This window comes from Gracilinanus agilis, chromosome 3 (assembly GCF_016433145.1).
Source record: "Gracilinanus agilis isolate LMUSP501 chromosome 3, AgileGrace, whole genome shotgun sequence".
Classification (NCBI taxonomy): Eukaryota; Metazoa; Chordata; class Mammalia; order Didelphimorphia; family Didelphidae; genus Gracilinanus; species Gracilinanus agilis.
The window spans coordinates 477,599,804-477,626,507 of NC_058132.1; the positions used below are offsets into that span (position 1 = coordinate 477,599,804).

Consider the following 26,704-nt stretch of genomic DNA (forward strand, 5'->3'; position numbering starts at 1 on the left):
AGAAAAAAAAAAGACAGACCTATTCAGTTATTAACATTGTTTCTAATTGCAAGGAGAGGAATGATAGTTGCACTAGGAGAATAGGGGAAGGGAATAAACATTAACATAACACCTACTATGTATGTGCGTGCCAAGTACTGAACTAAGTACTTTAAAAATATCTCTGATCCTCAAAACAACCCTAGAAGGTAAATGCTATTACTATCCCTATTTTACAGTAAAGGAAACTGAAGCAAATAGAGATTAAGTGTCTTGCCTGGTCATAATAAGCGCATGAGGCCATATTTGAACTTATCTTCCAGATTCTGGGGCCAGTGCTCTAACTATTGCACCACCCAGCTGCCTCATAAATAAAAGAACAAAAATGGTTGGCAGAAACAATTCCTAAAATAAGGACAGAGAGAGTAAAATGCACCCATACCCCTAGAAGAATTCAAGTCATCTGGCCCAGATGATTTACATCCTGAGGTATTCAAAGATGTGGTGGATATGATTACTGAGACACCCGTCAGTAATACACCACTAAGAAAGAAAAGAAAAAGAAAAAAAAAAAGGAAGAGTTACTGCAAGATTGGAGAGGGACAAATATCTCACCTTGGTTTTGTTTTGGGGGTGGGAGAGATACTGTTTTGTTTTTAAGGGAAGAGAATAGCCTAAAAACTCTAGGTCTGGGCTTGATTTTCCTGGGGAAATTCGAAAATAGCCCATAAAAGAGATGTTTGGCAAATACCTAAAATGGCAAGTAGTTATTGCAAAGAACCATAATAGTTTCCATCAAGAATAAGTCATGTCAAAAATAAAAAAATTAAAATTAAAAAAATAAAAAGAGAATAGGCCATGTCATGATGAAAAAGCTTATCCATCTCCAAAGAAAGAATTAATGGAGTCTGAATGCATATCTAAGCATTTTTCACTTTATTTCCTTTTTGCTTTTAATATGTCCTCCTCCACAACATGACCAATCTGGAAATACATTTTGCATCATCACACATATATATCCTAAATTAAGTTGCTTGCCATATTGGGAAGGGGAGTTGGGAGGGAGGAAAAGAATTTGGAAGTCAAAATTTTGGGAATCAATTGTTGAAAATTGTTTTTGCATGGAAATGGGAAAAAATAAAATATTATATTAAGAAAAAATAATAGGTCATGTAAAACCAACTTCATTTACCTTTTTTGCAGCTACCAATATAATTTATCTTGCTCTCAGCAAAGCTTTTGATCATGTATCTCATGTTATTCATGTGGAGATGAAGAACATACATACTAGATGATAAAACAATTGGAATGATTCAGAACTGGTTGGAGAAGTGAAGTCCAAGTTTTTAATTGTTTAAAATCAATGTGGCAGGAGGTCCCCAGTGGAATATCCACAGGGATGTGTGCTTGTCCTTATGCTATTTAGCATTTTTAATCAGTTATTTAGTTAAAAGCATGGAGAACATGCTCATCAAACTTACAGATGACACAAAGTTGGGGCGGAAAACTAATACACTGGATGACAAAATCCAAAGCAAATCTTAATAGGCTAGAACACTGGGCTGAATTTGATGAGATGAAATTCAACTTAGGATAATTGCAAAGTCTTACACTTGGTTACAAAAATAAAACAGATTTATTAGTACAAGACAGATGAGGCACGTTTGGATAAATTGTTTTTTAAAAAAATGTCTGGGAGTTTTAGTGGACTGCAAACTCTCTGATATCCAAAGTGTAGCAGCCCAAAAAGTTGAAGACTCTTGCCAAGTCACACCCTCTATATCTAACTTTGATACCACCCCTATCCTCTTCTTGGACAAATTGTCTCCCCTCTCTACTCTCTCTCAGTCTCTAATCTCTTTCCATTTAATTGTTCCTATCCTACTGCCTCCAAAAAAAGCTTAGGTCTCAATTCCTTAAAAAATCCTTGCTTAATGCTATGACCCTCTGAAACTACTGTTCTGTATTTCTTCCCTTGTACAATGAAATTTTAGAAATAGTTGCCTATTCTCTTTGCTGCCTCTTCCTCTCCGTGAGGTCACTTCTTAATCTTTGTACTGAATGGCTCTTTCAGAAATTATCAAAGATCTCTTGATTGTCAATTCTGATTAAATTATTTTTGGAGGACAGCTGGGTAGTTCAGTGGATTGAGAGCCAGGCCTAGAGATGGGAGGTCCTGGGTTCAAATGTGGCCTCATACACTTCCCAGCTGTGTGACCCTGGGCAAGTCACTTAACCCCCATTGCCTAGCCCTTACCACTCATCTGCCTTGGAACCAATACACAGTATTGATTCCTAGACAGAAGGTAAGGGTTTAAAAAAATTAATTTTAAAAAAAGAAATTATTTTTTAAGTTCTCATCTTTCTAGATCTCTCTGTAGCATATGATATCCTATGTTTTATCTCTTCTCTGAGTTCTCATGATCCCATTTTCTCTTAGTTTCTCTTACTTCCTATCTTACTTCTCACTTTTCTCTGGTGGATTATCATCTACACTTTGACCCCTAAATGTGTATGTATCCCAAAATGCTCTGAGTTCTTCTTTTCTTTTAATTCTCTTCTCACTCTTTTTTAATGACCTAAGTTTTAATGTGTTTAAATATCACCTGTATGAAGATGACTCCCAGACTTAGATATCCAGCCCAAGTCTTAAACTGTTAGTTGGTCTACTCCACATTTCCACTGGATGTCCTATAAAAATCTCAAACAGTATCTTCAATTAGCAAAGTGGCAGGATACAAAATAAATGCACATAAATCATCAGCATTTCTATACATTTCCAACACATTAGAGCAGCAAGAGGTAGAAAGAGAAACACCATTTAAAATCACCCTAGACAATATAAAATACTTAGGAATCTATCTACCAAAACAAACACAGCTATTATACGAAAACAACTATAAAACACTTTCCAAACAAATAAAACTGGATCTCAACAATTGGAAAGCCATTAATTGTTCATTGGTAGGACGAGCTAACATAATAAAAATGAACATTCTACCCAAATTAATTTACCTATTTAGCGCCATACCTATCAAATTACCAAAAAACTTCTTTACTGAGTTAGGAAAAACTATAACAAATTTCATTTGGAATAACAAAAGATCAAGAATATCAAGGGAAATAACGAAAAAAATGTGAAGGAAGGGGGCCTAGCAGTACCAGATATTAAACTATACTATAAAGCAGCTGCCATTAAAACAATATGGTACTGGCTAAGAGATAGAAGGGAGGATCAGTGGAATAGACTTGGGGTTAATGACATCAGCAAGACAGTGTATGATAAACCCAAAGAGCCCAACTTTTGGGACATGAATCCACTATTTGACAAAAACTGCTGGGAAATATGGAAAACAATATGGGAAAGATTAGGTTTAGATCAACATCTCACACCCTACACCAAGATAAATTCAGAATGGGTGAATGACCTGAATATAAAGAGGGAAACTAAATAAGTTAAGTGAACACAAAATAGTATACCTATCAGCTCTCTGGGAAAGGAAAGATTTTAAAACCAAGCAAGAGTTAGAGAAAATTACAAAATGTAAATTAAATGATTTTGATTATATCAAGCTAAAAAGCTTTTGTACAAACAAAAACAATGTAGTAAAAATCAGAAGGGAAACAACAAATTGGGAAAAAATCTTTATAACAAAAAACTCTGACAGGGGTCTAATTACTCAAATATACAAGGAGTTAAATCAATTGTATAAAAAATCAAGCCATTCCCCAATTGAAAAATGGGCAAGAGACATGAATAGGCAATTCTCAGGTAAAGAAATCAAAAGTATCAATAAGCACATGAGAAAGTGTTCTAAATCTCTAATAATTAGAGAAATGCAAATCAAAACAACTCTGAGGTATCACCTCACACCTAGCAGATTGGCTAAAATGAAAGAAGGGGAGAGTAATGAATGTTGGAGGGGATGTGGCAAAATTGGGACATTAATGCATTGCTGGTGGAGTTGTGAACTGATCCAACCATTCTGGATGGCAATTTGGAACTGTGCTCAAAGGGCTATAAAAGAATGCCTGCCCTTTGATCCAGCTATACCATTGCTGGGTTTGTACCCCAAAGAGATCATAGATAAACAGACTTGTACGAAAATATTTATAGCTGCGCTTTTTGTGGTGGCAAAAACTGGAAAAGGAGGGTATGTCCTTCAATTGGGGAATGGCTGAACAAACTGTGGTATATGCGGGTGATGGAATACTATTGTGCTCAAAGGAAATAAACTGGAGGAGTTCCATATGAACTGGAAAGACCTCCAGGAACTGATGCAGAGCGAAAGGAGCAGAGCCAGAAGAACATTGTACACAGAGACTGATATACTGTGGTAAAATTGAATGTAAAGGACTTCTGTACCAGCAGCCATACAATGACACAGGACAATTCTGAGGGATTTATGGTAAAGAATGCTACCCACATTCAGAGGAAGAACTGCAGGAGAGGAAACATAGAAGATAATTGCTTGAATGCATGGGTTGGGGTGGACATGATTGGGGATGTGGACTCGAAGCTATCACACCAATGCAACTAACAACGATATGGAAATAGACCCCGAACAAGAACACATGTTACAACCAGTGGAAATGTGCGTCGGCCATGGGTGGGGGGAAAAGGGGGGGTGAAGGGGAAAGTAGGGGCATGAAGCATGTAAACAGGTTAAAAATGAATATTAATAAATGTTTTTAAAAAATTAAATTAAATTAAATTTAAAAAAAACAGTATCTTCAAAATGGAATTCATCATCTCTTCTCCCCTCTTTTGAGCTTCCCTTTTCTGTCAAGGGCATCAACACTACCCTTCCAAGTTATCCACCTCTGAAAGCCTCAAAGTCATCCTTAGTACCTCTTTCTGCTTTTAGCATCATAGTATTTTACTTTTGGTCTCTTCTTTTTAGCAATAATGCCACCACTCTAAGTCAATATTCAAAATATAGGTGCTTAACAAATACTTCTGATTGAATTAGTTGATTCAGTTTTTAAATTATCAATATGGTCACTGTCAAGCAGCATAAATATTTTAGTCACTTTAAAAAATAATTCTAAATTGATTTCCAGAAGTCAGATAAGATCTAACACTTCTAAAAGTATTTTTTTCTTGGTGAAGGCATAATTTTGGAGTTGAGCAGTATTGACTTTTTGTGGGTGAAAAGTATGTTAATACTAAGTGTGTTTAAAGTACTGGAACATTGAAAATCTGAAGAGATCACATGGTAGGAGGGTACTATTTCTTGAAAATTATGAGTCATCAACATAACACAAAGAAGTACCTGGAGAGGCAATTAGGCTAGGTAACTTGAAATGAATGCTCATTGTTTCCAGGTAGTAACTTTCACTCCAGCTCAGTCAACGAATAGAGAACTAAATATGCCCTCAGGCTAGAAGCCTAAATTTTAAAAGAAGTGCAAGAACTTGAAAAAAGGCTTTGGGAATTAAAGAAACACCATCCCTGGAGACCACAAGATGGGATTCAGTGACTATAGAATAATGCATTAGGAAGCTGAACTTTAGCCCTATATGTAATTAGCTCCCATATACTGTTAGAGCTCTAACTACATCTCTTGGTCCTCTTCTCTCCAGTGATATTTCAGTTGTTTTTTCAGTAGTGTTTTTCTTTTTTTTAATCTCCATTTTTTGTTTAATAATTTTTGTTTTTTATCTTTTTTTTTAATCTTTGCGACCCCATTCTGGGTTTTCTTGGCAAAGATAATGAAGTAGTTTGCCATTTCCTTTTCCAACTGAGCCAAACAGGGTAAAGTGACTCACCCAGGGCCACACAGCTGGTGTCTGAGGCCAGATTTGAACTCAAGAGAAGTCTTCCACCTTCAGGCTTGGTACTTTATCACTGCACCACCTAGTTGCTGCCATCATTCTAAATCAGGCCCTCATCATCAGCTACCTTCTCATCTCTCTCCATTCCAATCCATCCTCCACAAATATGCCAAAATCATCTTCTAAAGCATCAGTCTCACTGTGTCACCTGCCCAAGAAATACTGATGGCTACCTATTTCCTGTAGGTTTAAATGCCAATTAAATGCTTAAAATTTAAAATCCTGAAAAAAATGGGCTCCAGTGTACTACTCCAGGATTGTGTATTACTCCCCTTTTGAGACTAAACATTATTCATCTGCCACCCACTATTATCACTAATAAACTCTCTCCATCTGATTCTCTCCTTGTTCTTTCATTTCTCAAGCATCACCTAGTTGAACATCCCATCCATGTCCCAATCCAATTCTTCCCCCATCCCTTCCCTTGTCGCTTCTAGCATTCTCGTTCCACAGTAAACAAATTTCCCTTCGCCCCAGCCCTCTTTTGCTTGCACTCCATCTTTTTGTCCTCATCAAGCCCTGGCTTTCTGCAAATGATGTCCTGGTCATCTTGCCTAGTGCTGGCTAGGCTCTGTCAAACCTTCATTAGATCTTATCGTCCCCTCAAACTTTTTACCTTCTTAACTACACTCCTACAAAATAGTATGGACACCAGCTGCCTCTATTTCCTTGCTCTCTCCAGTGAACACTCCCAATATTATGGTAATTTTTCACTTCTCATGCTTCTCAATCTATGGGCCATTCACCTCTTGGAAACGCTTCTCAGCTTTTGATTCTTACCCCTCCATTATTCTGTTCCTGAGTCTCCTTGGCAAGCTCCTCATCCATATTAATGCCAAATGTTTTCCAAAGCTCTCTCGCAACACTCTCTAAAACTCCCTCTCTTGGTAAGGTCACCAGCTCCATTGGTTTCACCATCATGTCTACAGGATGACTCCCGGATCTCTGGTTCCGGGCCCAGGCTCTCCTCTGTGATTTGGTCCTACATCACTAACTGGCTACTGTACATTTCTTACTGGATGTCATGTGCTCATCATCTTTCTCCCCAAACCCACCCTTACAAATGTCTCTTTCTGTTTTAGCCTTAACATTATCTTCACTTTCCTTCACCCCTCGTACCGGCTGCCAAATCTTGCTCTTTCTGCATCACACCTCTGACCCTTTCTCCAGGCTTACTTTGCCACTTTAGTTCAGGCCTTCGTTAGTTGTCATTTACACAATGGCCTTCTCAATTTTACCCACTCCAGTCTCCCACATGACTGCCAAAGTAATTTTTTTAAGCATGTGTGACCGTGTCATTTCCCTGTTCAATAAACTCCCAAAGCTCCCTTTTACCTGTAGGATGAAAGGTAAACCCCATATCCTTAGCTTTCGAAGCCCTTCCCAGCTTGGTCCCAAACTGTCTTTGCAGCCTCCAGCTTCCCCTTCCCTCACTCGGGGATCCAAACTACCTCTGCCCTCACAGGACAGACTCCAGGCTCCGAGGCTTTCTATCCATCATCCTTCATACCCGAACTACATTGCCCGAGTCCCTTTCGTCATAACATGGTTCAAACACCACCTTCTACAGAAAGCTTTCCCTAATTCTCTACCTCTACCCCGCATGTATGTGTACATACACACATTCTTCTCCCATGAACAGAGGTACTCAGTCCATTTTTTGTGCTGGTACCCCTGGCATATAACACATTGCTTGAGCCATGGCAGACACTTTAATGCTTGTTGACGGATGCACTCTACATTCCCACCAAATGGTACCCCAAGTTGTATACAAATACGTGCTCATCCCCACTCAGCAAGCTACCTGTCACATCCGTGCCCTTGAACACCCAATGGTTCTCCAAGCCAGGCATGCATTATTCCCTCCTCACCTTCACTTCCTGGAATCCTTTGCTTCATTCAAGGTTTGTCTCAGATATCCATTGCATTATAGAAAGCCTTTCTGCATCTCCCTAATTTGTGATTTCTGTTTCTGGCAGATACTACCAACAGAATGTTTATAAACTCTGAAGAAGTGTGCTGTCTTTACTTCCTCAGCACCTCATATGATGTCTTGTGTTATGTGTATGCATTTTTTTTTTAATTCAGATTTGTGGTGTCAGCATTTTAGGGAATTCTCAATGAAGAAACCTCTACAAATGTGGTTCAGTGCCAACTCTACCACATAAGTGACTTTTTAGAACTGCACTGAGTTTGTGTTGTGGCTTACCCAAGACCACAGCCAAAATGTCAGGGTCAGGACCTGAATTCAGGTTTTCTTCTAATTCTAATGCCAGTTTTCCAACCAATCACTATATCATGCCTTGCACACAACAGGCACTTAATACTGTTAGACACAGAAATGGAACAGAATAGAATTTCTTAGACAAGAATAAAATGGTCAATTCTATTTGTCTTTACAAGAAAGCTTTATGGCTAACATCTGTCCGTTAAATACCTACAGGGCAGGTAGGTGGAGCAATGGCTAGTCAGAGGACCTGAGTTCCAATTTGGTCCCCAACACTTCCCAGTTATGTGATCCTTGGCAAGTCAATTCACTTTATTTGCCTTAGTTACCTCATCTGTAAAATGAGCAGGAATAGGAAATGGCAAACCACTCCAATATTTGACAAGAAAAATTCATTGGGGATCATGACGTCAGACATAACTGAAACAAACTTTTTATAATCCCTATCTTGCCTCAATAGGAAGAAAGGGTAGTTCAGTAATATTAATTTAGAACTTCAGTTAGGTGTCTCAGTGGATTGAGAGCCGGGCCTAGAGATGGGAGGTCCTGGGTTCAGATCTGAACTCAGACACTTCCTAGCTGTGTGACCCTGGGCAAGTTACTTAACCCCCATTTCCTAGTTGTTACCACTCTTCTGCCTTGGAACCAATATACGTTTTTTTGTTTTGTTTTGTTTTGTTTTTAATAATAAAACTTAAGCACACAAAAAACTGAACCAACAAAGTTTGAGGCCCTATGCACTTTCCTTCCTTCCTTCTCTCTCCCCCATGATTTGCTATGGATTTTGCCATATCAGGACCTAAAATAGAGGAAGCAATAGGAACTTAAAGATACTTCCTCAATACCAATATTTTTCCTCTAGGATTTTATTTCTGCAAATGGCTTTTATCTATTTTCATTAACCAGCTCATAGCTCACCTAGATCAGCAGAATCTTCTTGAAGATAAGTATGGTATAGCCATGTCAACTGAGTAACAGTGCTGATATAAATCTAGAACTAAGGTAACCAGAAACACTTGGGCTACATATTAATCAGTTCTCAAGAACTCCAAGGACAATCACAGTAATGAAATGAACAGCTCCTCCAGTCATAGCTGGTATATAGGTACTTTGGATGCTAACTTAATAGGGATACTGCACAATATGGTTAGCAATAACACCAGTAAAATACTTTATTATAGCTCTTACCACGTTCAGAAGTCATACTAAAGGAGGAGCACTGGCTACCAGTACTAGTGATTCTCCTTCATATTCTTAGCTAAAAACAGGCAATTCAGTCAGAATTTAAAACAGAATGAAATAGGTCTGAGTACTCAAACCATAGTATCAATCATCTTGGAAATGATTCTTTTTTAATGGAAAAAACTGATATGGGGCAGAGTGGGAAAAAAAAGGATAAAGTTAACCTCCCATTCTTAAGATATAGCAAGGAAGCTACTGAAGGCAATCAATGTTCCTAGGATTCAAAATGAAACTGGATCTTTAAGTTTCTCCCCAAAATAGGAGCTAGGAGATTGCCAATTGTCTATTATTTCCTTCACTCCTCTTTTTCACAAAAGAATTTTGCCAATTGTCTATTATTTCCTTCACTCCTCTTTTTCACAAAAGAATTTTTAAAAATCATCTCAGAACTAACTTAAACCCCAATTTATTTCAAATGTAGCATGCTTTAATAATGAATAGAAAGGTAGATGCAGAAGGGAGGTAAGAAACTAAATTACAGGGCTTATTTTATTAAGAAACAATCATAACATAATTTGAGAGTTGAAAATATTAAAAATCATCTACCTTGAAAATCACTCAACTAAATTTTGATAAGGAAAGAAAGACGAATAATCTGCCCAAGATCACACAGCTGGTTAATAGCAGAGATGGGACAAAAAATCAAGTCTCCCAACTTCCAATTATGTGATCTTTCCACTATACCAATTATTTATTAAACAACAGCAAAGTCATGGTGCCTCAGTGCCTTGAAAGCCAGGTCTAGAGAAAGGAATTCCTGGGTTCAAATATTGCCTCAAACATTTCTCAGTTGTGTGACCTTGTACAAGTGATTTAACCCTCACTGTCTACCCCTTACCACTCTTCTGTTTTGAAACCAATATGCAGGATTGATTCTAATACAGAAGGTAAGGGTTTTTTAAAAAATAGCAAAATTAATTAAAATTTCTTTCTCCCTTTTTATACTCTTGTTTATTGTTAATGACTGTGGAATAACCAACAATAAGGTATCAAAATAATAAAAAATATTAAGGAAGCTGGATAATCTTCCTCTGCATAATCAAGGTGAAAGGCTATCTCAAGTCTGGGGGAAAGTACCTAGGATCCAGGTTATTCAGGTTACAGTATTAATACCCTAATTTCTTTGATTTTACCTTGAGTTTCTTAATGCTATTTACTACTATATTAACTTACATGTGCACCTAACTTTTTTAACGTTACCAGAAACTATAGTTGGTATAATAAATATGTTAGCAGCTGAGCCATATGGAGTCCTTAGAATTACAAACTCAAAAGTAGTCAGATAGATGCTCATTGACACAGCAATATTATATATCCAAGTCTTACCCAGAAATGCATTTGCAAACAAATAGAACAGATTATAGAGTAATGGTAACGTTCTATTCCATGTGTATCATGGAAAAAACAGGTTGCTTCTAATCTCCTTGTCTGATCAATTTTCAATAGCATAAACCTGGGTTATAAAGGAACATGCAGTACCCACAAGGGAAGAGGCAAGATGATTCAATTAAAAACAGGCAAATGAAGCAACTCCTACTTCAAGTTCGTAAGAGTTTATAAAAGAGCCTTTATTATTCTATGACACATTTTTAACGCTATAAGAACTATTATTACTAAGTTTAAAAAATGCTTTTTACTGGCATTCTATTCATTGAAGATCATTAAGATTATTGTGAAGGAAGCACTCTATATAACTGTGAAGTGCCACATGATCTTATCAATGTTGTTATTCTAGGAAAATCCATTAAAGTATTTTACAGTACTGAGTATATTGAACTGTTGTAACAGTGCAATTAGATGCATTAGTGAATATTAAGAATCACTCATGATATGAAAATGCATTCAACACAATCTATGAACTCCAATGAACATGAAAATGAGATTAAAAAAAAATATGTGCTTGACTGCTCAAAGAATAAACAGAAATTCAATTTCATCATTTTTTTAAAAATATAAAGACAGGAATTTCGGGTCACTGGAAAAGGCTTTTATTTCACCATAAAAATGCAAACTGGAATAAACACAACCTTTTATAACCCAAAGGTTACAACTATTTTAAAGTATTCCTGAGCTTCGTCTTAAGAAGCAAAAGATTATAAAATTCAACAAGTTTGCAGCCTTGAATCTGTTTGAAACATTGCAAGTAAAAATAATTTAGCAAAACAGCTTCTTAAAAAAACCACGCACACACTAATTTGTACTAGAAACAAAAGCTTTTAACTAACTTTTTACTCTCAGTTATTTTAATTTGTAAAAAGTCAATGTTTCAGAAGTAATGGAGCATCTCCAGACCACTCTGACTCGTACTCCAACTTACTGGAATCTTTAAAAAGTATAGTGCATTTGCATTTTCAATTTTAAAGGAATCTACATTTCATATATGGCTTACTATGCCATGATCATTTTGTTCCCACGTCTTTCCACCACCATCTCCGTGTTTTTGAATCAGTTAAATACAAAATAAAATCAAACTAGCAAGTTTTTTTCTTTTAAATGTCCTATATGTTTTTGTGGTTGTTCATAACACTTAACATTTGGCAACTTATCTCGAGTTCAATTAAATGTGCCCTTTTTTCTGCAGTACATGTTGACTTCATTGAGTGCATAAAGAATTTTTAGTCAAGAATTTTGCATACATTTATGTAGTAGGTCTGGAATTCTTAAACTGTCAGTCTATACATTTCTCCTGATTAAAAGAAGATTGGTGACATTAAAGCTATCAGATCAAAATATTTAAAAGGAAAAAGGAAAGCTAATGAAAAACAAATTACCAACACAGTTGAAACTGAAGCACAAATAATTATGCAATCTTAAAAAAAAGAAAATAAATTTCCAATGTAATTGTGTTTCCTTTCATAAAGGAGTTCACTTTACATTCACTAAGCAGAGACTCAGTTTTCTTAAGGTGGTCAAGAAGCCAAAAACTTCAGAACCTCTTGCTGGTCCTGGTCTATCATATAAGTGGGCCTTAAAAAGGCAGAGTCCTTTACTACCTGCTCCAAGTACTTCTGTGTTTGCTCAAGGATCGTGATCTCCCTCTTCGACTGCGTTTCCTACCCACACTTCTTCTATCCCTGCTTCTATCTCTTCTACTGTATCTGTCTCTGCTGTAGGACCTCCGATACCTAGATCTATCAGGGCTTACACTTCTCCGATGAGGACTAGAATCCTTGTAAGAGTGTCTTCTATGAAGTCGTCTCTCTTTTCTTTGTCTTTCATCTTCTTTACTTGCATCCCTTCTATGCTTGCTCCTATCCCTTTTATGCCTCTCCTCAGTACTTCTGTCTCTACTGGACCGGCTTTTCCCCTTACTTGGTTCTCTATTACATTTGTCTTGTTCAGAAGATGACTCTTTTTTGGACACATTCTGGTCACAATTAGATGTACCCTTTTGTTGTTGGTTATTGGCAGGAAGACAAGAGAGAACACCTGAGCATCTTTTTTCTGTACAGCTTTCACTTGTAATACAGTTAAGTTTCTTACTTTCTTTGCATTGAGCTTCTTCACTTAAGTTGCCATTCACATTTTTGGAATTAAAATTAATCTCCTGATTTGAAAGCATTTCTCTTTGACAAATCTGAGTTGGCTGACTCATAAGGGAATGCAAGGAGGTAGAAGTTACACAGCTTGAAGACACCGACTGTATAATATCTATAACAGGTTGTAATAGGGCAGAATGAGATGCCACTGCTTCTTCCTTGCTCTGCTGTGTCTCATCTATTTTCTTGCTCAACAAAATGTTTAATAGCCGCTCCCTTAGCTCTTTCTCTTTTCTCTGGAGTCCCAGAGCTCGTTCTTTTTCCTCCTCCACCCTTCTGAGTTCAGCCTCCTGAAGTCGTCTTCTCTCCTCAAGTTGTTGAAGGCGAATTTTTTCTTCTTTCTGTTCATGCTCTAGTAATTTTACTGCCTGAAAAAGTTAAATGGAAGGAAGAAACAAATTAGAAGACAAAAATTTTTCTAGAACCTAGTGTTCAGAAGATACTATGGAGATTTAATTTGAAAGAATAAAATTCATTCAATACTCTGTTATTCCTTTTAACACATATTGGCCCGGATTATAATGCCATAAACAGAAATAGGTATGAATATCCTAGCTTCTCAAGTTGATATTAGCACCACACTAATGATTCCTTCTGTCACTCCTGAAGTGCTATTTTTTTCAAGCTATGAGACTACTATTTAATAATTACTTTCAATAATCTAAAAAAGTAATTACTTCTTCTATATCTAAATCTCTCCAAACTATGTCAGCAACTTAAAACTAGGTGATAAACATTCGCTGAGAGAAAAGTTTATAAAAATGGGAATATGATTTCATAAAGGCAATGGAATGCATAGCTTTCTTCACTGTCTCAACCTCCTGCATTTAAATGATTTTATTTTGCTGAAAGGCATCTTTTAAATCATTACAGAATGTACAAGTTGAGACAAAGGAAATGAAAATTTCCTGAATGCTTAAGAAAGGCTAAAATGGAGAGTAAGTAAAATAAATTATCTGCATCTATAAAAATATTTAAGGAGATTCCATAATACCTAGTGTTTCATGCTATCAAAGATAGAGAGGAAAAAGATGCAGCCTAACTAAAAAGCCAAGACACATACAAATAAAAAGATGTAAAAATAGCTATTCTATGCTCAGTAACACTGAGAGATACCAAAAACTAAGACTAGCTGCTAGGCAGCTAGTGGCTCAGTGGAAAGAGCACTGGACCTAGAGATAAGAAGATCTGAGTTCAAAATTATACTCAGACCATACTAGCTATGTGGCCCTGGGCAAGTTATTTAATCTCCCTTTGTATCTGTTTCTTCATCAGTGGATAATAATAGCATATACCTTCCCAGGTTGTTGTGAGGCTCAAATGAGATCCTATTTGTAAAGCGCTTATTACAGTGCCTGGAACATAGTATTTAATTTAATAGCAATATTTAAATGTTGGTTATCATTTCATCATCATCAATATTATTATCTATAGGAATTCTGAAGAAGCAGAGAAGCCTGGATGGCAATGGAAAGGGATCACTGGAGGAGTAAACATGAGCTGCCTAAGCATCTTTGGAACTCAAAGAAATCAGGAAGCACATCACATGGAAAAACAAGAACAGATCTATTATATTCACCCAAAGAATTTAAACATCTTTATACATATGGAATCTTTAAAAGTTCAAATAAACACATTCTAGGTAGAAACAGTGAGATTACTCAGCTGTACAATGCTGTCAAAGAGAGACACTCAAATATTAAGATTAAATTGCCTTTTTCAGGGATCAGCTTCCATCAGGCTCTGTGGGGTTTTCGTGTATAGAGTAATCAACATCACCCATGGGGGAGAGGGGAATAATCAAAAAGAAAAACGGAAATACATGTTAAGACAATGTACTCTAGAATTAAGGAATTTGCCAATGCATAAATAAGCCAACACACTTCTCATAAGGGGTCAGAAGAAATAACAGTAGCAACACACATTGACATAGCACTTTAAAGGTTTGTCAAACATTTTATCCCCTTTTTACATATGAGGCAACTGACTCAGAGAGATTAATTTAACTTGCTCAGTCTTATTAACTATGAGCTAAGAAAGTGCTAGTTCAAACTCAGGACTTCTGAAATCCATGTTCAGTGCTCTATCCATTGTAATTATTCTCTTAGGGTACTTTTAGCTAGAAGAGTCTATGTTTCTAATACTGAAAAATCACTATTTGTCAGGACCACAGCCTATACCCTAAGATTATCTGGCTATGAAACATGAATTCTGAATTATTCTGGTCTTCTACTTCTTTGACCACATGACCATGTGTTATTGGAATTTTGGGGTCTCTGAACTACATTTCCCATAAGCCCACTGATTTCCTGTCTTATGTGATGACACAGAAGTTACATAATGACGTAGAAAAGAGGATAAAATTGAGTGGCTGAACTGGCACTTCCTCTTTGTTATCTATCCACCATGGAGGTGGCAGGCAAGTCAAGCAATTCTTTTAAACTGACTTAGCTATCATGCCACGTGGCTTCAATTCCTAATGGCTACTAATAAATCTATAATATTTTAAAAACTATCTGACAGAGGTCTAATTACTCAAATATACAAGGACCTAAATCAATTGTATAAAAAAATCAAGCCACTCCCCAATTGAAAAATGGGCAAGAGACATGAATAGGCAATTTTCAGATAAAAAAAATCAAAGCTATCAATAAGCACATGAGAAAGTGTTCTAAATCTCTAATAATTAGAGAAATGCAAATCAAAACAACTCTGAGGTACCACCTCACACCTAGCAGATTGGCTAAAATGATAGCAGGGGAGAGTAATGAATGTTGGAGGGGATGTGGCAAAATTGGGACATTAATGCATTGCTGGTGGAGTTGTGAACTGATCCAACCATTCTGGATGGCAATCTGGAATTATACCCAAAGAGCAATAAAAGAATGCCTGCCCTTTGATCCAGCCATACCATTGCTGGGTTTGTACCCCAAAGAGATCATAGATAAACAGACTTGTACAAAAATATTTATAGCTACGCTCTTTTTGGTGGCAAAAAACTGGAAAAGGAGGGTATGCCCTTCAATTGGGGAAGGGCTGAACAAATTGTGGTATATGCTGGTGATGGAATACTATTGTGCTCAAAGGAATAATAAACTGGAGGAATTCCATGTGAACTGGAAAGACCTCCAGGAATTGATGCAGAGTGAAAGGAGCAGAGCCAGAAGAACACTGTACACAGAGACTGATACACTATGGTAAAAATCAAATGTAATAGACTTCTGTACTAGCAGCAATGCAATGACCCAGGACAATTCTGAGGGACTTATGGAAAAGAACACTACCCACATTCAGAGGAAGAACTACAGGAGAGGAAACACAGAAGAAAAACAACTGCTTGAACACTTGAGTTGATGAGGGCATGATTGGGGATGTAGATCTGAAAGGACCACACCAATGCAACTGTCAATAATATGTAAATAAGTCTTGATTAATGACACGTTAAAATCAGTGGAAATGCACATTAGCTATGGTGGGGAGGGGGAGTTTGAGAGGGTGAAGGGGAAAGTAAAAACATGAATCATGTAACCATGGAAAATTTTTTCTAAAAAAAAAAGGGGGGGAGGGGTCCAAAAAATAAATAAATAAAACTATCCTTTTATATTCACTTCATTTTTTACAATCTTGGGTTTCTTACCTCTAAAACGTACCCACACTGCTACTTTGACAATTATTACATTTAAAAAAAAAATGCAAGCTTTATCAGCCAAAGTACATTATCTGTTAGATGAATACTTTGTGTTAAGAACCAGAAACAGATCTGCTCGCTTTTTGTCATTTTCCTCTTTACTAGTAAGAATAAATCTATTACAAAGGTTTCTTATCCACTATTAATTAAAATTTGTTAATTTCCTTAAAACTATGGCTTAAGTAGGAGGAAAGAAAAGGAAAAATTAAATGTTGCTGTCCACCCTATCTGTGAATTACAAACTGAAAAAATATTAAAACCCAAAAGAGCAGTCAGTGAGAGGAGCACTTAATACTGTCACAGAAATCAGTCAATATAACATTACCTTTGCTCTGCTTAGCAGTTCTGCAATTAATCTTATTGACTGAAGATTCCTTTGAGCCAACAATAATTTTCTCTCCTCCAATTTTATCTTCTCTTGTAACTTTTTCTGCTCTTCTGCTTGTATCTTTTCTAGTTTTTTCTGATTTCGACGGACTTCACGGTCTTTTTGTTTTTGTTCTCTCTTGCGAAGCTTCTCTTCTCGTTTTCTTTCTCTTTCCAACTCCTCTAATTCTTTCTGTTTTCTAAGTAAAATAAATCAAATGTTTTGTTAAAAAAAAAGTATCCTACATTCCTATACTGGTATTTCTGTTTAACTATATTTCCCTTAATATATTACACATCATAGTTCATTAAGCATGAAATTACAAAATATGAAAACTGTCTTCACAAAATATCTTCACAAAATGTACCCTGAAAAAATATTACCTGGAGATAAGGCACATTTGTAGCATCAAGAATGAAACTCTAGGGGGGCAGCTGGGTAGCTCAATAGATTAAAAGCCGGGCCTAGAGATGGGAGGTCCTGGGTTCAAATCTGGCCTCAGATACTTCCTAACTGTGTGACCCTGGGCAAGTCACTTAACCCCTATTGCCTAGCCCTTACCATTCTTCTGCCTTGGAGCCAATATACAGTTTTGACTCCAAGATGGAAGGTAAGGGATAAAAAAAAAAAAATAAAAAAAAAAATAAAAAAAATAAAAAAAAAAAAGAATGAAACTCTATTATTTTTTTTCAAGGTCAAAACTACTGTTACATACCCTCATATTCAAAACTTGAGAACACTGACAAGTGTGACCAAGTACAGTATAGTTTCTTAATTGTTGTAATGCATTCCAGGCATGGCACTTTTATCTTTATTATCTGAAGTCTTAAATCCTTCCCCATTACATACCAGGACACAGTCTTGAGATTGCAGTGAAATGACAGTTAAAATGGTATCACTGAATGTGCAAATCCAAACTCCTTCCCCTACCCACCATTCTCCAAAGGTATAATGGCAATCAGGTTTCTGCCTCAAGTGCTTCTGTTTGGTCTAGACTTCAACACATTGCACTAAACTACCTCCTCAAAAAATAAAAATAACAAGGGAAAAATTTTTCCTTTTTAATTGGCATTAAGAAAAATGGCATAAGGTATTTTAGTGCAGCAAGTAAGAGAGGTATCAAACTCAAATTTGGGAAGGGGCAGCTAAGTGGTTCAATGGAGAGAGTCAGGCCTAGAGATGGGAGGTCCTGGGTTCAAATCTGGCTTCAAACACTTCCTAACTTACTACTTGTGTGATCCTGGGCAAGTAAGTCACTTAACCTCCAATGCCTAGTCCTTACCACTCTTCTGCCTTGAACCAATACACAATGTTGATTCTAAGATGGAAGGTAAGAGTTTTTAAAAAAAAAATGTAATTGGGAAATATTTAACAAAATAAATAAAAATATCAATAAATGGTAGATAATGTTATTTTGTGTTTTTCTAAGTCAGTATGGGGCATAAAAAGATCCATTAAGACTTATTAAGACTAACATTAAGGTTTTTTTTCCTGTCTTCCAACCATGAAATTAAGTGGTATTTCTAAAGTGTTCACAGATGTGTTTACTCATACAATTTGTCTATAAGGAAGTACACATGAAAGACTTCTGAATGGAACTATTGATAGTCTGCGCCGACCTCCAAAAATCAGTTTCTCTGAATAAACTTTACAAAGTCTCTGATACTAAAGAGAATTAATTGAAAGAGTTCCATAAAGATGACAAGTTTTTAAATTCTGAAGTTTCAATTCAGAGATTATTTACTCACTTTAAAGTCTCCGAAAACTCTAACTTGTTACTTAATACATTAATACTCATCAAGCACCTCAATGACTAAAACACAATGCTAGAGGAAGTATAAAAATGAGTAAGACAAATTCTGAAGTGAAGTACTTTATTTCCTTTTATTAGAATGAAAAAACAAAAAAACAAAAAAAAAACACTTTTCAATAGTACTTTTTAAAACATAAAACTTACAAAATGCTTTCCTAACTACCGTCTTATCTTAATTCTTCATACCTCTGTGTGCTAGATAAACATAAACTATCCCCATTTGACAAAGCAACAAACTGAGTGAGATTAAATCCTTGTCCAAGTGCACATACTGCTGAATGGGAAAAAAGGGCTCAAAGCTAGATATTCTGGACCACAAAGTCTGGTGCTTTTTTCCATCATAGGATATTGAATACCAAGTATATAAATAATTATTTGTAATGAAAAATGTGATAAATATCATAACAGTACTATAAAGGTCTAAGAGAGAAAGCAGTTATCCAGTCTGGCCAAGGGCCTAGAAAAACTAGGGCTAGGAATAAGGAAAACTTAGCTATGTAGATGAAAGCAACTATGATACCACCACCTTGAAGTCTTTGCATCCCTAAGCATTTTATAAATAAGACTACTGAATAACTAGCCTGTGATCAGCTATCATTCTCCCTATTCCATATTTTTACTATGCATTAAAGAGATAAAGTGCCTAATACATCTGAAAACTCCCAACATTTCCTAAACTTTAGCCTCAAATTCAATGAAACCTGCCAAAACCAAGCAAAAGCTGATGAGGACAGGATTGTATACCATCAAGTAAATTTACAAGAAGGTTAAATTGTGTTCTGAAAGGAAAATTAAATAAATAAAACAAATGGTAGTGATAACGAAGACCCGTATCAACCCACTATAAAACTTTTCTAGAAAAAAGTAGTGAGAGTCCAGGGAACTCACTCATGTGGAAAAAACAGTACAATCCAATTCATAAAACTAGTATCTTGCATTATTCAGGTGTGGATTTATCTAGGCCTCTTTATTTTGCTGTTCATTTCTCCAACTGATTTTTTCCTCCAATCATGTCACCACTGTCAGCTCCTTATGAAAAAAAAAAGGCCAAGGAAAGAGATGCAATATAAAATAATTAACCTTTGATGACACTTCCTTTTTTCTAAGATATTTTTACAGTATAATAATAGTTGAGATCAATAAATTGGAACAAAAATCAAAATAATATATGCTTGAATTAATGATACAGACTTCCCCCTATTACTCAAAAAGATACATTATTTCAGTACTGATTTGCAGTGATTACAACTAATAGTAGTATCTTATCCTTGTAATAACTAAATTTTTGAACTATGACTATAGACATTATAGTCCAAATAATATACAAGAATAATGAGACAATTGGTGACACAGTACACAGAGAACTAGACACAGAGCTAGAAGTCCGAGTTCAAATCTGGCCTCAGACCCTCACACTAATAAATAAGTCATTTAAATCTGTTTGCCTCAGTTTCCTCAATTGTAAAAAGAGGACAACAGCACCTACTTTACAGGGCTGCAAGGATCAGATGAGATAATATAAAATATTAGTGTGGTCCTTGGCATATATTTGGGGATATGTAAATTCTTATTCCCTTAATCTTCCTAGAAAAGCTGTTTCCTTTAATATCTATTAAGATATCAGTTTCAATCTCAGATCTCCTCATCTTGTGGATGGAGAAATCACACTTGTTAAAAAAATGGTAATATTTGCTCACACTTTGAAGAGTACTTTGTATAGACATACCTTGTTTTATTGTACTTGCTTTTATTGTGCTTTGCAGCAAACAAGCAAGCACATAGCTACCATTTTTCCAATACCATGTGTCTTGTCACATTTTGGTAATTCTTTTAAATTCAAACTTTTTCATCACTATATCTGTTAAGGTGCTATGATCAGAGATCCCTGATGTTCCTATTGTAATTGTTTTGGGGTCCCATAAACTGTGCCCATATAAGATGGTGAATTTAATAAATGTTGTGTATTCTGATCGCTCCAGTGACCCTCCATTTCCCTGCCTCTCTCCCTTTCCTCAGGCTTCCCTTTTCCCTGAGACACAACAATATTGAAGAAAATTACATAAACTTAGTTGATAAAGCAGTAGGAAGGTTGAGAGGATTGACTCCAATTTTGAAAGTTCAACTGTAGGTAAAATGCTATTAAACAGAGAAACATTTTGTGAAAGGAAGTCAATAGATGCAATAAACTTCATTGTTGCCTTATTTTAAGAAATTGTCACTGCCATCCACACCTTAAGCAACTACCACCCTGATCAATCAACAACCATCAACACAAAGCAAGACCCTCTATCAACAACTGAAGATTCAGATGATAGCATTTTTTTTGCAATAAAGTATTTATTAAGGTATGTACTTTGGGGTTTTTTTGGACATAATACTAATGTGCACTTAATAGACTAAAGCAGTGATGGTGAACCTTTTGGAGATGGAGTGCAGGGAACCGCCCCAACCTCAACCCCCAAAGACTAAGTACAGTCTCCCCCCTCCCAAATCCTGGGCACACCCTGCCCCACCTTACACCTCACAGGGGAGGGAGGAAGCACTCCTATTGGGATGCTGAGCAGAGGGGTGAGTGAAGTGAAGAATGTCCTTGGTGAGTGTAGAGGGGGAGGGGAGTGGTCTGAACTCCCTGCTCACCTCCAGCTCTGCTACCTGTGAACCGCCCACCCTACCCACTGTGTGCTCCCATTGGGCTGCTAGGCAGAGGGGATGTGAAAAAATGTCATCAGATACAATAGAGGGAGAGAAGGGAGTAGCTCAGTCTAAGCCCCTCTGCCTTTGTAGTAATGAACTGGGGTGGGGAGGGGGAAGGGCATGCATATGCCCACAGAGAGTGATCTGCGGGCCATCTTTGGCACCCATGTCATATGTCTGCCATCACTGGACTACAGTATAATGTAAATATAACTTTTATATGCACCACGAAACCACAGAATTCTTATAACTGGATTTATTTGCTTTACAGCAATGGTCTGGAACCAAATCTGCAGTATCTCCACTGTGTGCCTGTACTCATATTCAATTACCATGATTTATTTTATATCAGAGTAATTTATGATTTATTATGTTTCTCTATCATTTCAGAACCTCCATGAGAATAGAGTTGTGGCTTCTCTTACATCTCTTCTCCAGCACAAGGTTCTACTTATGATGAACTTAATAAATGTTAAGTTGAACTAAATTCATAGACTAATTGAAAATACTAGCTAACTGACTCTATAGGAATAAAATATCTGAGGGAAATATCACTAACACTACCTCATATCTAACTTTAAGTAATTTGCTTTGGCTTAAAAGGCCTCTTCTTTCAAAACCCAGCTATACTTTATACTGATTCTTTTCTATCTGGCATTAGGTTCATAACTAGCATTGAGTGGCAAGCACAGAAAGAACTAAGAAGTGGAACTGAAGAGGGTGGACTACCACACCTTTATGGTATGATTCCATTCTGGAATCCAAAATATAGACTATTTAGATATACTTAGAAAAACACTTCTCATGGTCCAAAACAATTTATCTTCAAGATTTTTATGTTACTGTTCCCTTTATCAATGGATAGTTAACATTAACTATATTGCACTTTAGAAAAAAAATTTAATATTATTTTTGGTAGCAGTGGTGGTAATTGTTTTTAATAACACTTCGTTGTAAACCTTCTATTATTCAGCATGTGAGAGAATGAAATACTAGATGCCCTCAACTTATAAGTTTGGGCCAACACCATTTATATTGGTAAGTCAAATGATTTGGAAATAAGAACCCATTTTCTATGAAAAAAAATAGTAGAACATTAGGTCAGTCCACAAAAATTTACTTGGCTCATAAAATAATGAAATATACATTTATAATGAAAAAATAGTAGAAGACAATATTATTCTAATAGTAGTTAATAAACAAAACTCAAAATTGTCTCAAATAGCTGTTATCTCACTCATGTGAGTATACCCTCCAATAATGCAAACCATAACCCCATCCACAGCATTTGTCTTCATGGGAGTGCATCAAAAATTCAAAATACTTCTTCATTTTTTCTTGAAATTATAAGAACCCTGGAAGGACATCATCTATAACGAATCCTTCCTCCACTTGGACCCTGCACTGGGACATCTACATGAGAATGGCTACAACCTTTAACAAATACCATCTCTATGTTTTAGTCTTTGCTTGATATCAATAATTAAGACTGCTACACAAGGCTATTACCATTATATCTTTCAAGGAATCTCCTATAATTTTGGCATGTTTAGGAGAAACCTTGTGGGAGAAGTGCCTTTTTTAATCAACCAAACATAAAGAATTAAAGTCGTCAAACTATAACTTACAGTAGATTCTTGTATTCTACTTCTTTCAGTCAACTGCGATGATAAAAAGAGTCTTCCTATCCTAATATTCTCAAAAAGAATATTCTTGATGTATGGGCAAATCATGCTCATAAAAACTGTGCATAGTTGGGAAAGTAGTATGGTCACAACAGTTGATTATCTCCTTTCCAATGACCAGCCTATCAATGTATAGAGGAACTGGCTCCTTGGTGATAACTACAATCACACTAGGTAAACAAAATATAAAATGGCCCTTAGTTTTGTGACATTCCCTTCCTTTTTTACAATGATGGTGGCAGAATGGTGAGAAAAGAGAGACAAGGGTGCTAAGGATCAGAGTATTGTTGTTTTTTTTTGGTTGGGGGGGGGTGGGTCAAATATTATTTTATTCTTTCCCCAATTACATGTAAAAACTTTTTTTAACACTTTAAATTTTGAGCTCCCCCTTTCCTACATCTCCCCTCTCCCAGAGACAGTAAACAATCTGATATGCTTTACATGTGCAAGCATATTAAACATGTTTCCATAGTAGTCATTTTGTGAAAGAGATCTCAATCAAAAAGGAAAAAAAGCAGAAGTGAAATATAGTATGTTTCAGTCTGCATTCAGACTCCATTAGTTCTTTCTCAGAGAGAAAATGATATTTTTCATCATGAGTCTCTGGTTCTGTCTTGAATCACTGCATTGCTGAGAATAACTGGGTCATTTATAGCTGTTTGTCAAAAAATTGCTGTCACTGGGTACGATGTTCTTTTGGTTCTGCCCACTTCACTTTGCATCAGTCCATGTACTTCTAGATTTTTTTTTCAAAGTCATCCAGTTTTTCATTTCTTTGTTTTTTATCTTGAGGTTTATAAAGTTTTACAAATATTATCTCATTTGATCCTCTTAACAACCCAGAGAGGCAGATGTTATCATATCTATTTTATAGATAAGGTAAACAAGTGATTTGCCTTGGGTCACATGACTAGTCAGCATCTGAAAATGGATTTTGACTTCTGCTCCAATGATCTATCTACTGTGCCATTGGGGAGGGAGGGAGCAAAGGAGATGGGGATGATGAAGAGAAGAAAAAAAGAGAGAGAGATTCCCTAGTGTCTCATACTATTCTTCTGGAAAACTGGAAGAGGTAGGGATGGTTATAGTAGGAGTGATAATACAATTGTATGGCTTTAGTTCTATTTGAATGAACAGATTCAAACAGTAACAAATTGTTTGATATTGAGTTGGTAGGAAGACTCCAATGATCTATGCTTAGCCTTGTGCTAATCTTTAATATGTTTATCAATAACTTAGATAAAGGCTTAGATGGTATGCTTACCAAATTTGTAGATGACACAAAACTAGGAGGGGCAGTAAATATCCTGAATGATAGAATCCAAAAGATCTCAGCAGTCTAGATGGAGCACTGGGCTAAATCCAATAAGATGAACCTCAGTAGGAATAAATGTAAAGTATTACACAGGTTCAAAAAAATCAACTTCAGTACAAAATGGGGAAGGCAGAGCTAGGTGACAGTATGTGTGAAAAAGATCTTGGGGTTTTAGTTAACTGAAATCTTACTATGAATTAGCTGTATGAAGAGGTTACCAAATAATGTAGTCTAGAATTGCATTAAGAGAGACATGGCTTCCAAGATTAAGGAGGTGTAATAATCCTTTTCTGCTCTTTTTTTATTAAAAAAATGTTATATACTTAGTAACCATTGACAACAAAAATATTTACATAAACAAATGTAAAAAAATATGTGCAAAACCACAAACTCTACATTGTTTACCATTTGTTTAAAATATGCGAATTATATGTGTACTATGAACATTCTCTGCTTTTGAATTCTCTTTGGATTTGCTTTTCTTTGATACTTTTTCCCTCTTGAATGTGGCTATTTTTAAAAAATGTAATCATAGTACTTATTCTTTTTCTTCTCTTTTGCTCTTCATACATTTCCTTTATTTTCTTTATATTTCCAACATTTGTCATTTCTAAAAACATAATACAATGCATTATATTCAAATGTTACAATCTACTTAATCCATTTTCCCCCAATCATTGCATTTGTGTTATTTCCAATTATTGTGTCATTATAAAGCTTCTATGAATATTTTCATACATATATAGCTTTTTACCCTCTCAAAAATGCCCCTAATACCTAATCCTAATAATGAGTCCCTAAGTTAATGAGCATGAACTGCTTAACAGCTTTTAGTGTATCTTTCCATATTATTTTCTAAAAAAAAAAAAAAAAAAAAATCACAACTACTCTAGGAATGTAATATTGGGCCTATTTCTCCATGTTTCTATAAAGATTTAATTTCATCAACTTAACCAGTCTGATCTCAGAAAACATACATCACCAGAACCTAGATTGAAGCTACGTTGATTCTTAGGCAACAGACATGGTATATTGCCAGGACTATACTTTCTCCAAAACCAAGTCTTTCCAGCTTGGTCATACCCAGTATTCAATCCAATGCCACAAACCCCTCAAGGAGTGCAAGATTACCTTCATATTATGATGAGCATTAAAGTAAGACTTTTGCAGACTATTTATGTGCTAAACCATTGTTGTCCTACCAGAAACCATCTTTGGATTATGTGTATGCTCAGGCTTAAATCTACTGCTAAGCTTCAAGCAGGTACACAAGGGCCCAAAGAGTCCCCTGAATTCAGGCAGTTTCTGAGAAAACAACAGGGTAAAAGAATGATTTACTCTGCTAGAGGATCCAATACTAATCTACTCCACAGTGTTAAAATTACATAAAAGAATAAAAAGAAAATATTTTTCTGGTAACTAATAATTGTTTTAATTTTGTCATTAGTGGTATATTCAAGCCTTTTAATGCTAGTGATTTGTTTTTCTTCTCTCTTTTAAAATGACTAAGTTTATCAATTTGATTTTTTCATAAAATCAACTGCTCAACTTATTTATTAATTCAATTGTTTTCTTACATTCAATTTTATTGATCTCACCTTTAGTTTTTAGGATCACTAATTTGGTATTTAGTTTGGTGTTTTTATTTTGTTCTTTTTCTAGTTTTTAAAATTGTATTATCAATTCATTGATCTTTTCTATTTTATAAATATAATCTATTTTTATTTTATAAATATAATAAGGAAATATACATTCTCCTCTCATTACTGTTTTTGCTGTATCCCATGGTTTTTAGTATGTTTCTCATTATCATTTATCATCATTATTATCAATCTCTTTAATGAGATTATTTATTGTTTCGATAATTTGATCTTTAACTCACTTATTCCCAGTCTCCAATTAATTTTTATTTTTTTTCCATGATCCCTTACTACATACGATTTTTACTGTGCTATGGTTTGAAAAGGACACATCTAATATTTCTGCTTGTCTAAATTTAACTATGTTTTTGCGCCCTAATATAAGGTCAATTTTTGTAAAGGCGCCATGTACCACTGAATGGAAAGTACACTTCCTTCTATTCCCATTCTAATCTCTCTCTACATATCTATCATTTAACTTATCTAAGATTCTATTTACTTCCTTAACTTTTTTCTTATTTATCTTTTGTGTCGGTTTATCTAGTTCTGAGAGGGGAAAATTTAATGTTATTTCCATCGGTAACTCATTTAGTTTTTCCTTTAAAAATATGGATGTTGTAATAATACTTGGTGCATACAGGTTCTAATATTTATAATGCTTCATTACATGGTACCCC

General features: G+C 35.7%; 1 protein-coding gene across 1 annotated transcript in view; it reads right to left on the reverse strand.

The window, feature by feature from the left end:
• Positions 1-11,201: 11,201 nt before the first annotated feature.
• AKAP17A (A-kinase anchoring protein 17A) overlaps positions 11,202-26,704 on the reverse strand; it is a 32,588-nt gene continuing 17,085 nt past the window's right edge. The window contains exons 3-4 of the mRNA XM_044670395.1: positions 16,839-17,079; positions 11,202-13,193 (exon numbers count right to left, since the gene is read on the reverse strand). Of these exons, the coding sequence (XP_044526330.1) occupies positions 12,276-13,193; positions 16,839-17,079 (1,159 nt within the window). The 3' untranslated portion in view covers positions 11,202-12,275. The remainder of the gene's footprint in view (positions 13,194-16,838; positions 17,080-26,704) is intronic.